At 37.6% G+C, this 15690-nt stretch overlaps 1 protein-coding gene across 2 annotated transcripts in view; it reads right to left on the bottom strand.

Annotated features, from left to right (window-relative positions):
* LOC106954947 (glypican-6-like) overlaps positions 1-15101 on the bottom strand; it is a 113485-nt gene extending 98384 nt beyond the window's left edge. Inside the window, exon 1 of one of the 2 annotated variants that reach the window (XM_015044800.1) lies at positions 14549-15101. In XM_015044800.1, coding sequence (XP_014900286.1) covers positions 14549-14699 — 151 coding nt within the window. In that variant the 5' untranslated portion in view covers positions 14700-15101. The remainder of the gene's footprint in view (positions 1-14548) is intronic. The other variant, XM_015044808.1, reaches the window with a different exon arrangement.
* Positions 15102-15690: the final 589 nt, after the last annotated feature.

Here is a 15690-nt window from a genome sequence, read left to right as displayed (position 1 = left end):
TTTTTTTTTTTTTGCTTTATTATTGTGCTAACACAAACAATAGATGTAGGCTGCAGCGCTGAAGTCTATGCCTCTAGTCTTATGGTGCATTAACAGTATCTATTCCCCACATTGACTAATGTCTCCAGAGGGTTTTCCTTCCCGAATAGCCAAGTTCCTCCTTCAAATTAGCACTTGGCTCAATCAAAATTAAATGCATGTATTCTTATCACATTTTGAGGCATGTCAGAATTCATAATGAAAATCCTGTTCATGTTTTATATAAGTGGGAGGAGAACATTTCAATGGGTAGATGTCCTTGGGTGAATGAGGACATATTCAAGAGGGAAGAGAGTCTCACTGATATGAAAACGTCTACAATAAAAGAAGCAAAGTACAATGGTGCGACAGTATTTTTTTTTATCCTCCAGAGATTCTGCATAAAGAGAAAAAAAAAGAGACAAGAATAAAGATTTTTGGGATAGCTATATGCTCCTAGTAAATGTACCATTATTTTCATCTATGAACATATATCACAATAATCCACCTCAACATGCCATTGCTACAAGGATAAAAATGCAGTAAAAACAGCACAAACACAGTGCTGACTGAACAATAGGGTGTTTTTATGCAGAGGTATTTTAAAAGTGTCAGTTCCAGCATAGAAAAAAAAATGCATAAAAATATTGAGAGCACAGAGAACATATTAAAGAAGATTTGAAGACACTGTTTTTCTAGTAAGTAAACTGGTGCATATAAAAGTATTCATAACTTTTGGACATCTCTTTTTTTTTTATTTTGTCAAGTTTCGATCATAAAGTTCAATGTGTTTTATCCGAGTTTTACGTGGTAGAGTACTGACACAAAGTAGCACACAACTGTGAAGCGGAAGAAAAAATGATGCATGGTTTTGCATTTTTTTTAAAAGAAAAACATGTCAAGTGCTCGTGAATTTGTGTTCAGCCACTGCAATTACAGCCTTTAGAAAGTCTCCACCAACTTTGCACATCTAGAGAATCTTTTTTTAGCCCATTCTTGATTGCAAAATAGCTGAAAAGGCTTATCTAACACAAAAATAAGACTTAATCTAATCAATTGCCTTGCAGCTCTATCTATGTGTTTATGGTGATTTTGGAAATGGAAGGTGAATCTTTGCACAACTCGTACCATTTTTGTAGCCTCTAACATGTGCCTGAGATGTGGACCTGTGAAGCTCTTCAATAGTTAATTAAATCTCTCAGCTGCTTCTGTTGTTGATGCTCCTCTTACCTGGCCTGTCAGTTTAGGTGAAGACCTGCGTTTGATAGGCTTGCAGCTGAGCCACACTCTCTCCAAAGCTTGGGATATTGTTTTAAAAACATTAAACTGACTTAAACTTCTGCACCATTTTATCGCTGATGTGCTCCCTGGTCTCTGTGACATTTATTTATTTTTTATATTTTCACTTCTGGAGCTTTTGCGTAACAGCTAGCCTTGTACTGAGGTTAAAATTAAAACAGGTAGGCTGATTAGGTCACCTCAGAAAGCAGCTGGTCAAACAAGATTATATAAGTGGTGTGATAGGGGTGTTGTATAGATGCACAACATACTTTTCAGATTTGAAATAGAAAAATGTAATATATTTCATAATTATATACCACTAGGTTGTTGGTTATCATCAAGAAATGTCAAGACACATTTAAGCGAAAATGAAAAACAAAAAAGAAAACTTTGTTTCATGTTTATGGTTTTAAACATGAACCTTCTAGAGGTGTCTCTAAAGTTCATTTAAGAAATAAAGAGTCTGCATATAGAAGAATCAGTTCAAGTATTTTTAGTTTTTAATTATCTCCTTAGATATTACACAACTAGTTTTTCAATTAAAAGTAAACCTGTTTTCTTGTAAGTTAATGAGAATTCACATCATATGTTTGTCATCCACACGGTACTAAAAGGTTAAAATTTGACTTTGAGCAGGTGCTTTGGGAAAATGGAAACATGAATTTTATCAAACTCTGGCATTTTAAAAATGCTTATTAAAATAGGAACCCAAAAGGCCTAAATCAGGGACTGTAGCAGGTAAAAGAAATATGCTACACCCTCGATTTACTATCGACAGGAACATAAATATACAAGCACCACATATAGTGCATTTGACATTGAGAGTAATAGTGATAAAATATTTGCATGCTTTATTTGCCCTTGTGAAAGGTGTCCCGATATAATTACCATTATGATTAATGTACAGAATTCCCCACCGCCATGTGCGCCGCATTTTGGAGTGACAAGCACAACAAAATTAGCATATCTAGCTCTATGTCTGGCCTTTGATGAGTTGTATGCAATGAAAAGCCAAGCGGATGCTTGTGAAGTCCAATGTGGATATTTGATCTATGTGGGGAGCACGCCGAGAAGAACCCCCAGCGCCCCTGCCCCACAGAGATGAGAGGTGAGAAGGGGAGCCACTCTGCATGTCGTTTTGCTAAGTGGAACATTGCAAATTGCTGTATTACATGTAGCAGCTGCTGATAGTTTAAAAGACCTACATTCATAATTACCTTCAACTCATGATTAATGGATATGTTTATAGGAATAAGCTATTAAATCTTAAGGCACTGCAAATGTTCCTGGGCTGCAGCACTAAGATGCAAAAAAAAAAAATGCTAAAAGAGAAAAAGTATCCAAAAACATCTTCGAAATCAATATGAAGGAAAACATCCAAACCACTCAGGTTTCGCCTCACGTCTCCTCAGATGTTCTCAACAAGACAGAACTGGCAGCAAGTAGCTAAAGATAGACACAATGAGGCATTGGAGGGGGTTTTGTTTTATGATGACTCGGTTTGGACCTGGCTAGATGAGACGTTGGCACCCAAATGCCAAATATTGACTCTAAAGTCAATACAGAACCAGACAGTGATCAGGGGGATTGTTTTCGGAAAGTGCTGATCAGTGAACGGGTTGAAAAGAAGAAAACCACTGGGAACTCTGCAAAGAGTTTTTTTTTTTTTAGGAAGAAATAAACCATGAGAATCAAAGTGTTCACACATCATGGGAGAGGCAGATGCCAAAAAATGTCTGAACAATTACTCATATTGGAGAAGCTTACATTAAGTACCTTGGCACCTTTGACAACAAAGAATATATACGTCATCGGTTTTGTTAGAGTATATGATTTTAGCAATAGATTTGAACAATTCTTTTTCCATGTGCAATCATTACACAACATATCTGTTCAGAATTTTTTTGAGAATATTGTGCATCTTTTGCAATCTACACCCTGTCAAGATAACATAACAATACATATATCTCATTAATATGTGAATAGATGTCCTGAAGCAAGGTTGCAGAGAAGCTGTATGCTTTTTGTGGCCATTAGCAAAGGCCTTGTAGAATCAGAACTATGTGTTTTTGATCATTCTTCCTACTAAGATTAACAGAATTCATTTAAGACGGTTAGTTTCCTAGCATTTACGGCAGGGCTAAGGTCAGATCTTTGTGGAGGTCAATCAGAAATCTCAATGCCAGCCTTCCAAAGCAAGATTTGAAGTGTGCCTTGGATAGTCGTTCTGCGGGGATACCCAGATTGATTGTGGTTCAACCATCTGACCCAAACTTGTTACCCTCAGATAAAAAGAAATTGGTCCGGATGCTCAACACCTCAAGTCTGCCAAAAACGGAAAACTGCTCAAACTCCAGAGTGACTGTTCATAGTGAAGCAAGTTTACAATCTGCCTGGACTGAGAGGGAGCTGTCCAGAAAATAGTCATTGTTCCAACTGGCATCTGGAAAAAGGTCTAAGACAAAGAATACATTATTTGCGCAAAAATAAGAGCTATGTGTGGAGGAGCCACGGTGAGGCGTGAGTGGAATGATAAAAATGTAGGACTACCTTCAAATTGTTCACCCTACCTGACCCCAAATAAATAGTTAGATCTTTGAAACTTGGACTCAACCCTGTATGGCAACAGGGCATTGCTTCAAACAAACATCAGAACCGTTTTGGAGCACAGGCAGGCTAAGGCAGACTAATACAGACCTTGTGGAACGGACTCAATCGCTGCTGTTTTGAAAATGTGCTAGCTGTTCTCCATAGCCTTGTCCATGACATAAAATGCTCCAGTTTCAATGGAGTTATACCAACTCCACCTAATATCCAGCCAGAAGCTTGTTGATAGCTTCTAAAATCATGTAGCTTCCCTGCAACTAAGCCTGCATGTATATTTTTGACTGTTTGGATTAGAGAAAATCTACAAGATAAAATTGTGTATGAAATTCTTATTTTTTAGACAATGGAGCCCTTGTGTGTTGTACAATCATTTCCCTATGCAAAATAATTATTAAATTAAAAACAAGTGAAACAAAAAACAAAACAAAAAAACAGAATAAATATAACATTTATGACAACAATGAGCGTATGTATATTTCTCACCCAAATAGTCTTACGCATCATTATTTTCAACTGTATTTTATTTGTAACTTCACTGTCTGACTTCCTTAGCATGGCACCCTTGCATAAATTGAATAAGGTTGAAAGAGATAACAGACTGTAAGCGAGCTTCTATTTTTGTAAGCATGAAGCGTGCAGCCCCGTGTTGAGTGGGCAACAGTGTTTAAAAGCAGGATTACTAACTGCTGCAAATGTGTTAATACCTGCTCTTTTTGGAAGAAATAAAAAAATAATAATAATCCCTTTCTTAGTAACTGCAGGTTCAAATTTAATTGGGCAGTTGCTGACAGGACCCAGTAGCTCAAAATACCAGCGAGGATTTAGCTTAAATGAGTCTGACAAACATTATTTTTTTATGGCTGTGCATGCAGTAATATTTCCAAACCAATTTATAAAAAAAGGACAACAACTGTGCGACAGCGATGTGAACAAAACCACACAAAACCAACCTCTGTAGAAGCTTCAGCAACACTGTGTGCTTTTACTTTCATTTGTATGTTGTAGAAATACAGTAGATAATAAAATGAAAGTTTTTTTCTGCCTGTCTTTGTAAGATTAATAAAGTACGTAGCTCGATATGCTGCCACACTCAACCTTATAACAGGAAATAAGGTGCAATGCTGACACTTAAACACGCTTCTATACACACTCTGTTGGTGATATAAATTTTTAAGAAGGGGGGGTTAGCAGGAAAATAGAGTTAGACTTAAGCTCTGCTGGAGGCAAAAAGCAAAATAAGATAAATGTTTGAGTCACAAATAGGATTGGAGTCAAGGAATATTTTACAGACAGTACTTTGTTATTAAAAACAGCAGCCCTGAAAACATAAAGCCTCCCTTTGTTAAAGAAACATTAAAATTGATCTTTGCACTGGGATGTGCAGAGAAGAAGACATAATGAAAGTAAATTCAGGTCAGGAAAAATAAAATTACTGTAGACTGACATAATTAACTTTGTTGATGTGACTAAAGCAATCGTCTAACTGGCCATTTCTTACGTCAGCTCTGGGGACTTGGGGAAGGAACTTCCCTTCTAATCCTCCCCACAGTCAGAGATGGGAAGATGAATTTGGGGTTTTCCAGTTCCATTTTTTTTCTCCAAAGGTTTTAATAATTACTGACTACAAACCTAGGTAAATGTTGACAAGTAGGTATTTTCCTAAAGCCACTTCCTAAGTTAAAATCAAACCAGCCATGTCTCATTTAAATGCAATGGTCATCTGTCTTTGAAAAGTCATGTTCACAGATTCAGAATACAGGAGAATTGCACACTTTTCTTTTTTAAACACTTTTGCATGTCCTGGTTGAAAATGCTAATTTCACACAACATAATCAAATCACTTCCGCTTCATTTTACTGTTGGCCTGTCATATGAAATCCAAATAAAATATATTAAAGTTTGTACTTGTAACATAACGTGAAAAAGTACCAAGGTTTTCCAATGTACTGTACATTCCTTTAATAGTAAGAATTGATTGGCTCCTAATTTTGCTGTTGTTAAATGATTATGTTTGAAATTATGCTACTGAAATGAAAGCTACTTTTTTTTTTTTTAAGATTTTCTTTTACCCACTTTTACCAGGAGTTCCAATAAATTTGCAGGGTGCTGTGTGTATAAATTGTAGGGCACAGTGTTTCTCGCAGCTTTCAGACAGAACAGCCGCTGAAAGAGCCCATCATGAGGCCACTTTGGCATTCATAAGCATGATTGATGACACAAGGATGGAGACAGCGCTTGAGAAATCCCCTCTGCCACGGGAAAATTGATGACTGTTTGGACTTTTTTTGTCCCCCTGACGGTACCCCCCATGCTGAGACAGATTCACATTACATTTTATAGCTGAACAGAGGCACAAACATTGTTGCAGCCATATACAAACACACACACACACACAAAAAAAACAACCACGAGCCATATCGTCTGCACTTTCATCGCAAATATTTTGATGCTTGTTGAGGGAAATGGAGAAACATAAACACGCCACAGATCTATTGAAATTCGTGATCCCTTCAAGGAGCCTCCGGATCTATTTCCACACACGTGTGACTGACAGAAAGGTCACAATAATTTCACGACATATCACCGCTGCAGTGAGGCATGCCGGAGAGGCAAACGTGACATGGTCAGTGCGAGTATTTACTGTTATGGCCCTTTTCATTGACCGGGGCAAACCTGCACAAATCAGAGTCCTCAGCGAAGGTCATTTGCCTTCTGTATGCAGAAGATCACATAAAATATCAGCACAGTTATTTCTGTCCCACTTCTCTGTACTTACTGGCAGTAAACAGAGATGGACGTCAAATGTTAGTGCTGAATAGAAGCTCCGCTGAATCCAGCAGACTGCTGTGTGACTCACTTTCCATATCTAGTCTCAGACATTGGGTAATCCTCTCAGAGGAAACTGAGACAGCAGGGACGGACAAGACCAAGCACAGATCAGATCCTTAACGAGTGCTGCGGAAATGCAGACTGATGAAGAGCACGGTAGTTAATTTGTCACACCCGAATTAAAAAGTTTAAAGTTAGACGCGACTTACTGACAAGAGTGCGGTTTGGGTTTCTGGATGAGCGAACACCAAGGTCTTTTATTGCAATCCACAAGTTTATCGGGATGTAGCTGCTGACAGCTTTCAGCCATGGTCAGCAGGCAAAGGAGCAGCCTCAGGGTTGTCAAATTACCTTCTCAGCTTTTAAACTTTGGATCATAACACAGTCTACATGCCGACATGTCATCTGACCTGGTTCCTCTAATCAAACACAACGGCTCATGGATACGAAGACTTTCATTTTTAGCTCTAAAAACATGTTTTGAAGACCAGTTTAATCTATGTGGAGTTGGCATGGACTGGTATGAGATTGTTATGATATAGTCAGATTGAATGAAACATGACCTAGTTATTCTAAAACAGAAAAGCAGACTTACTTACGACACTGCTAAAATAATGTATGAGAATTTGTTACTTTATTTTTTATTGTCATTTTGACGGTCTTAAGGAATATAAATATAATACATTATAATATAATTGAACAAAATTTTTGCAGAGATTTTATTCAAAGACATATACATAGATTCATTACTCATATACAATAATTTAATAAGTTACAATAAATTTGCTAATAAGGGTCATTTGTCAGAAAAAAAAGTAGATTTTGAAAATAGAAAACCTTGTTTTATGACATTCCTGTCATAAAAAATGTTTTTCTTTATTGGTCAGATGAAATATTTTACTTCTAAATGTTGACCTTTCATCAGCTGTAAGAATTAACAGAAATAAAGCCTTGAAAACACAAGTCTCTGTGTGTAATTAACACGGTAACTAATATACAGCGCTTCACTTGGTGATTTGAGTTTCAAAATTAAATTAACACTTTAATAATAGTGTAATTTATTGAGGATGAGTGGATGTCAACTGTTTGTTTCTGCTAAATTAGATAATTACGAGTTTCAGCTAAATAGACCCTCCAAATTCAGTTCCTAAGAAAATGTGAATTTTGAGGCGTTAAGGGAGCCCAGATTGCTTTGAAAGCAGTTTTCATTCTGCCTGCATTCTTAGATCTGGTGTCTCCCACCTTCCTTTGGCTATACCTCGCAGATTCTCTATAAGGTTTAGGTCAGGTGAGTTTGCTGACCAGTCAAGCACAGTGACCCAGTGTTCACTGAACCATGTGCCAAGTGGTACTTTGAGAGTGAGGGCAGGTCTAAGGTCCGGCTGAAAAATGGAATCAGTGTCTCCAAAAAGCTTCTCGGCATAGAAAGCAGCAGCTGCTCTGAAATATCCTGGTAGACTTTTGACTTTTGAATTGATAAAACATAGTGGACCAAAACAAAAAAAGCTTTGGAAATGTCACTCTGCTCTCCTCTTCCTAGAAAATGAGGACGATAGGAGAAATAGTCCATTTTTTCCCATTGAACTGATTCTGATTTTCCCATTGGCTCAGGAATGGCTTAGTAGGAAAAAACCCCTTCAACTCATGCCTTTTGAGCAGCAGGGCTGAGCCAAGCACTTAAATTTATGATGATTTATCGCTAGCCAAAAATTTAAATGGTAAAAAAAAAAAAAAAGGGTAAGATCTAATGAATAGCATTTAAAAAGACAGTAAAGAAAATCTGCCTTATATAACTTGATGTGTAATGTCTCAGTCTAATCTCATGTCTCACAAAGTAACAGGATTGAAACGCTGCTCATATTAAAAGCTGATGCTCAAAGCTATTACAAGAGATTTCAAGGAATCAATCCATGGAAGCTAATCACTTTACAAGCACAACACAGCATGTAGATAAAATGACTCATTCGCAGACAAGGACCAGTAATATCAGAGCTGAAATTTTTCCCGTATCATCAGCGAGCTGTAAGAGTGTGGAGGCAGCTGCGTGGCCAACAGAAACACGAAGGCTTGTAGAGTCACTCTTCACAGAGACCCCCAAGGACCAACTAACATACAAGTGCTGCAACACGAACTCCATGGTAATGAGTCACTTAAGCTTTTCTCCGTCTGCCACGCATGCATGCTCCTGTGCCACCCCTTAAACAGCTCCTTAACACATTGAAAGCCCCCTGCATTGCCGTGCCACTATTGTTACATAATTACATTTATTGATGTTTTAGGGGCTAGCAGTTATCATTTTGTGTGTATAATTTTTATAGATGGGCTTTAAAGTGGACTTCTGGATTTAAAAAAATGACATCTTTCTATGTTCCCCCTTCTTTTCCTCTGGTTTTATAACGATGCAAAGGTCTATCACTGCCAGCTGTTTATCTTACAACCAGGTAATATTTCAAAGGTTCAGAATCAGAATTCATTTTATTCTCCATATACAAGAAAGCAAGCAAAACAAAATAAAAAAATAGCAACTCAAATAAATACATAAAATTCTGTATGTAAAGTTAAAAATAGATGTTTACATACTCTGCATAGAAAGACATATAGCCTTTTCTGCAACATTACATTACATTTTAAAAAGGAATCTTTGGAGAGATTTTCTATGACCTGACGGCACAAAAATGTAAGCGTCTGGTCATAATGAACGCTACAGTGGTGCAGCAAGAAGTTACTGGGTTCTACAAGGAGTTTGCATGTTCTCCCTGGACTTTTCTGAGTCTTACAAAACGGCAATGAGCCAATATATAAGCGAGTTCCAAAGTTGTTTAAGGGCAAATGGCATGGCATTTTAATCCTGTATTATTCATACATATACAGACAGGCTAGGCAAAAACCATTCACACCAGGTATTAAAATCTGCCCCGCAGCTACCTGGTTTACATGCAAGTAAACATTTCTCCATGCTATTCACTGAACTATCAGCTCAGTGATAGAGATGAGGTCCGCTGTGTTTCTGTAACATCATAATTACATTTAATCACTTGCACTGGGTTATTATTCAGACATTTATCATGCTTGAAAATTACCTATGTTGCATAATGTGGAAGGTCTTTTTGTAACAAAACTCTTGAGGGGTTCAATTATCTATCTTAAGAGACACTAAATGAGGGGAGAAGGTGAATAAATAATGTGTGGCTTCACGAGCTCAGCGTCAGCAAAAAGACACTAATGATAAAAACAAACAGCCCTCCCTCCCCCAACTGTTAGCTGTGCAAAACATCTATAATGCAATTAGAGTGCTGCGTTAAAACATTAAGCATGCTGCCGTTGAGCTGATATTCTGGTTAGGTGGTTGACTCAAGACACCGTGCAACCAAAAAATGCACAGTTCCAAGTAAGCAGAACCAGCCAGAGACGGTTGACGGGAGTTGTGAGGGAATATATGTTCTACTACAAAGCTGTTCAACAAGCATTTAATAAAATTTACTGTCTTCAATCTATTCCTTTAAAGGGCTGTTTATTAGGCTTTAATTAGCTGACAGCAGTGATGGAATGTTCTCCTTCTTTAAAATGAGAGTTATCTGAGTAATAACTGCAGCTTGAAAGAGAGTCCCTTCAGGTCAGAGGGAGGTCCTCCATTACTACTTAAGAGCGATTGTGGTCAGACTGCCAAACCAATCCAGATTTTTAAAATAGATAACCTTCAGTGTGTACACACCTGCATTTAACACTGTCTGGACATGATCTAATTAGCGTGGGCAAATGTTACTGCCAGTTGCAAACAAGGTCAATGTGTGAGTAAATGAGTTCATAAAGTCTGCTAGCCAAGTTGAAATAGTAAGCCCCAGACATGCCGTCTTTCCATCCCGACCCCCCCCCAATCCTTTTAATCAAAAAGGATTAAATGCAAACTCCAGTTCCTCCAACTTAATAGTTAATTCTATTGACAGTTTCCCAGCTCAATATTACATGGACCCCAGGTTGCTCAATGGGACAGAACTAGTACACCCTTTACTTGTGTGGAAAACCCAGAGCTCAGTTTCCAAGAGGCCTTTCTTTCCTGTCAAACTCCTACGTCTATTTAAAGAGGCCATGGCAAGGTTAAACGTCCAAAATGGTCACTGCAATCTTGATTCTACTGTGGGAGAGAAAGATTTACTGCAGCAGCACCTAGACCGATCAAATCATTAGCCTTAAGAAACAAAAGCATACAGGACTGTCACCAATGCAGATAGAGGGAGTCCGAGCAGCCTGCAGCCTCCTCTGGAATTGTGGGTTATTTTCCAAAGTTTATACTGTATTTTGACTGATTTGCAGTCAGTAGGAGGGATCCAACCCTGTTATAAAACATAAAAAGTTTATTTAGGTTCAGGGTTTTTTTTGTGTGTGTTTAAGCTTCCTCTCCATTCCTGACTACTTGTGTGACCAGCAAACCTTACCTTCCAACGAGGAGACTATTGTTTCCAAAGCAGAGAGTGAGGCACAGGTTAAGTCAAGAATAAATTACTGTGGCTTTTGAGGAGTCAAAAAAAAAGTGAAGCAAATAAAGCTTGCTCCACCTTTTTTTTTTAAATAAGAAGTACTTTCTCCACTCTTCAGAAGGACATAAACTTAATGCTTCAAATTGTTATTTATAATTGGTTATTAAACTAACACATTTGCTTCAATTTGGATGATCAACTAGAAAGGAGATCATTCTAAATCGCATGAGTTAATAGAAAGACAATGGAAATGTTTTGTTTGCCATCTTACACTTGTTGCATACAGTTGTTTTAAATTACACTTTTGACAATTTAACGTTTCAATCTAGAAGCTAATTCACTTATTAGTTATGTCATGATTTAATGTGGGATCTACACTGTTAGAATAAAGACGATGCACTAAGCCGCATGTCTGCAGCAGACGATTTTTGCCGAGTTACATGTTGTCTCTGCAGGGATTCTTTTAATCTTGTAACTTCTTCAAAGATCACAACAAAAGTATTCAGGATGCCGTTATTCTGATATTAAAGAAAAAGAGAGAAATGTATCACTCATTTGGGAGATTAGCTATGATGTCAACCAACACAGATCCATATGATTTAATCAGTTTGTTATTCAACCAATCCCTGAACAGGTGTGCCTGTTATCAAATATGCAGCCTTTAACGTGTGCCAGATTCCCTGCTTTATGGAAAGGCTCGCTGATGATGGCGCATTACGCTAATGACGTGCGACAATCCGACTGGGACAGCTTGAAAACAAAGCCTTTTGAACTCATTTAAAACTGATTTGATTTGTTTTGGGCTGCACAGCAAATACTGGTTTCAAGTTCAAACTAGGAGTTATGTTATTATCCAAGTTTAGCTAAAACGTGCACATCATATGCTTATAGTTAAGGCAACAGCAGTGAACGATGCATTAATTAAATGAAAGAAGCATAAGGTTTGAAAATTTCAGTGCACAACAACGACAAGTATGTCCATAGGTGTGCCAATTGCTGTATGCGCTCCATTATGTCTTCTCTGTGTCTTTCTAAGTAATAAATGTTGTAGAAGGTTGCACAATTACAATGACGTCAACAAGAACATTGAAAACAGATGTAGTGGTGTTGCCGGGGTAAAGCGTGACCCATAGATAGAGGCCTTAGTCCTTGACGAGGCTGTCACAGGTACAAGTCCTGACCTGATGACCTTTGCTGCATGTCTTCTCCCTCTTTTTCATAATTCAATTTCTTGTCTGACAACTGTTAATAAATACAGACAAAACCTTTAAAAAAACAAAAAAAAAAAAACAAAGGCACTTGTAATATTTCCTTGCTGATAACATTTTGCTTTCCTTTAGATCTGAACACCTGATTAATATGAGTGATTACAGCTTCAGGTTTTTTTTGATATAGTAATTTTGAATCCAACTGAAAATGAAAGAACTATGAGGCCATCCAATTTTATGCATCAAAGGATGTGTCACTAAGCTTTATCAGAATTTTTTTTTTTTTTTTTATTAAACTAAGAATAGGGCATCAAAGTACATGATTTCGGTCGACGTATTTATAGACAGAAAATGTTGGGAGACTTTGGTTTGACGCATTTGTTGAATAGCGGAAACACAACTGTGATCAGAATAAAACTGATTCCAATCTATTCCTAATTGGCTGAGGCATTATAATAAAAAAAATAATAATAATTATAACTGTTAGGTATGAAGCAATCAGTGGTTTTAATGATTATCATGATAACTTTTCAGCAGTTTATAGCTGTTTTAAAATGAAATTACCATTAAAACAGCACAGTGTTACCATGATTTTAAAAGCAGAAAACCCTTAAGAACACATCCTCTCAGACAATTTATCTCAGAAGAAAGGCAAAAAGATGTAAAAGTAAAGATATTTGAATTTCAAAAGAATCTTAAACATGTTGGACTTTGGGAGGAAAGCATTTTGAGGATGTTTTTTCCTTACTACATTCAAAAGGAAACAATACGAGTAGCCCTTTGCCTCCAGCAGCCACTTAGTGCCTCGAAGGTAATCCAATCAAAGTTAACTCTCATACTCTCCTCAAAATGTTCTCATTTTTCTCTCTAACTGGTTAACAGCTTGGAAGTTTTCTTGAACAAACAGCATTATATTTCAAGGTCTATGTTTTTTTAAGGACAAAACACAGATTTTTTTTTTTTTTTTTTTCGGATAAAAGCATAAAAACGAGTTACAAGATGATGCACTTTGCATGGAAAGCGTTTATTTGAACCAATGATCATTTGTGAATTTGTAAATTATTGTGTTTGAGCGGTGAGTTTGACGAAAACGTGCAAATTGCCATTGCTTTAATAATTTCAAAATTATTAAAGCCACAACCGATTCCACATTCCATGATTCATTTAAACATGCATGCATGAGACAACAAACCCCAACTGAGTTCTTGACAAATAGTTTAAGGCAGCTACCACAACCTATTACTTTTTTCTAATTTCTAAATTTATTACATGAAAACATACAATATGACACTGACCCATGAAAATTACAAAATGACCCATAATCACGAAGTGTTGCGTCTTCCACAAAGTGACCCTAGAGTGACTGTCAGGCCAAATACGTAACACTTTTTAGCACCCCGTAGTAATGTGAGAACTGTATGCCCCAACTCTAATGCCTTTGTCATACTGATGAACTTGATGAGTTTCAAGACAGTAATCACAATACGATTTTTAAAAAATAAAAATAACTAATACTAATTTGTATTTATTTATTTAATTGTTGTTTATCCTAGTGATTAGAGCTTTCAATTTAGAACAAGTTCCCGGAAAACATCGTTGAAACCATGGTAACACAGCTGTACGTTGCTATTTCTTTTCATTTTCACTGGACAGAAGCTGGTTTCAGCACACTTAGTCACTTTTTACACCCGTCAGTCTCTGCTGGACACAGTCAGACCTGAAACCATCAGTGAATTCATGAGGGGACCCTATAGCAGCGTTGGAACTTTTGGAAAGAAGTGAGCATAAATAAAAACAAGGAGCAAATCTTCTCACTTTAATGAATAAACCAGCCAGATCTATAGTTGCCTCACTGGTGCAAGCTGAGGGACGCAGGGAGGTTTCACCTGGTCTTGATCAATATCCAGATAGTTAAAGCCCTTTAAGCAGCAGATCCCTCACAGGAGGACTTTTAAGTGACAGGTGGTTGATATGTTATATGAGTGATCTGTATAATATGCAAGTAAAGGGTAAAAAAAAAAATGCAGCCCCCCTCTTTTTTTTAAAGTGACCCAAATATATCCTTATACACATTCTTAATAAATTACTTTATAGCAATCCTGAACTGTCGGAAAGGTTGCGCAGACTTACCTGGGATCTCCTGGTGAGGAACATGTGCGAAGGCGAAGCCCCTCTCAAGGCAAGCGTCCCTCACCTCGCTGCAGTTCCGTGCTTTAAAATCTGCTCTTGCTGCGACTGACAGCACAGAAAAAGTGCAGATGATAGTCTCTAGTCTCAGCATTGTTCACTTGTGCAAAGGTCCTTCAGTGATTTCGGGTTCCCAGCCGTAAAATTAAAAAAAAAAAATAAAAATAAAACTCCCCCCTCCTGCAGCAGGTCCGCAGGTACTTAATGACTGCTCATGTATATGTTGTTTGGAGCTCAACTAGTATGAATGTCTACCGACACATTTCCCGGAGCAGAGCGGCAAGTCGAAGCGCGGCCAAGAATAAGTGGCGCAGAGAAAAGGACTGTGTAGGTGCCACATGAATTCAAGAAGGTGGCTCAACTTGGTCCAGCGAAAGGAGCCCCTGTGGAGGCTGCGCTGAAGTGGAAATGGTGAGGGCTGCTGGAAAGCGCTGCGTGTTCGGATCAGACGGACCGGCAGGACAGAGCGGGACACAAAATATGGAGTGGAATCTAGCCTCATCCATTTCAGCTCAGCGGGGAAACGGGCTGGACTGACATACAGGAACAAACATGCTGCCACCACTGGTAAATATGGATGGGAGATTCTTAGTGTAAATGTAGTTTTAATTGCAGGATCATGTATTCACTCTGAAATGTTTAAATACAGCCCAACATTTAAAGGCAATGGAATCATTGAGTGTGATGCAGTCTTAATTGAGAAATAATTGAGGCTGCCCCAATAATCTAAATGACTACAAATGTCAAAACTGGAAATGTTTATTTTCATCTGTGAAGACTGGACCCTGCATGGAGGGGACTATGCTTCCAAAGCTTATAAGAAACAAGTTTTGCATTTATTTAGAATATACAGACATAAAAAACACACTAGATATCATTATTTATTGGGAATTACATGCTTACAATAATAATTTAAGATTGTTCCCCTGTGTGAATATGCAAATAGCAATATGGCTTTCCCAAATTGTTTAAAGGCATAATAAAAGCGGACAACTATTGTTTTTTTTTCTTTTCCAAAGCTGTTTCCCCCACACAATAAATAACTCAAATTAGAGATTAAATGTACCTAAGATTTTCAGAGTCCA

This window comes from Poecilia latipinna, unplaced genomic scaffold (assembly GCF_001443285.1).
Source record: "Poecilia latipinna isolate Pla-1442-1.1 unplaced genomic scaffold, P_latipinna-1.0 Scaffold37, whole genome shotgun sequence".
In the NCBI taxonomy this organism is placed as follows: Eukaryota; Metazoa; Chordata; class Actinopteri; order Cyprinodontiformes; family Poeciliidae; genus Poecilia; species Poecilia latipinna.
This window is presented reverse-complemented; position numbering and strand designations above follow the sequence as displayed.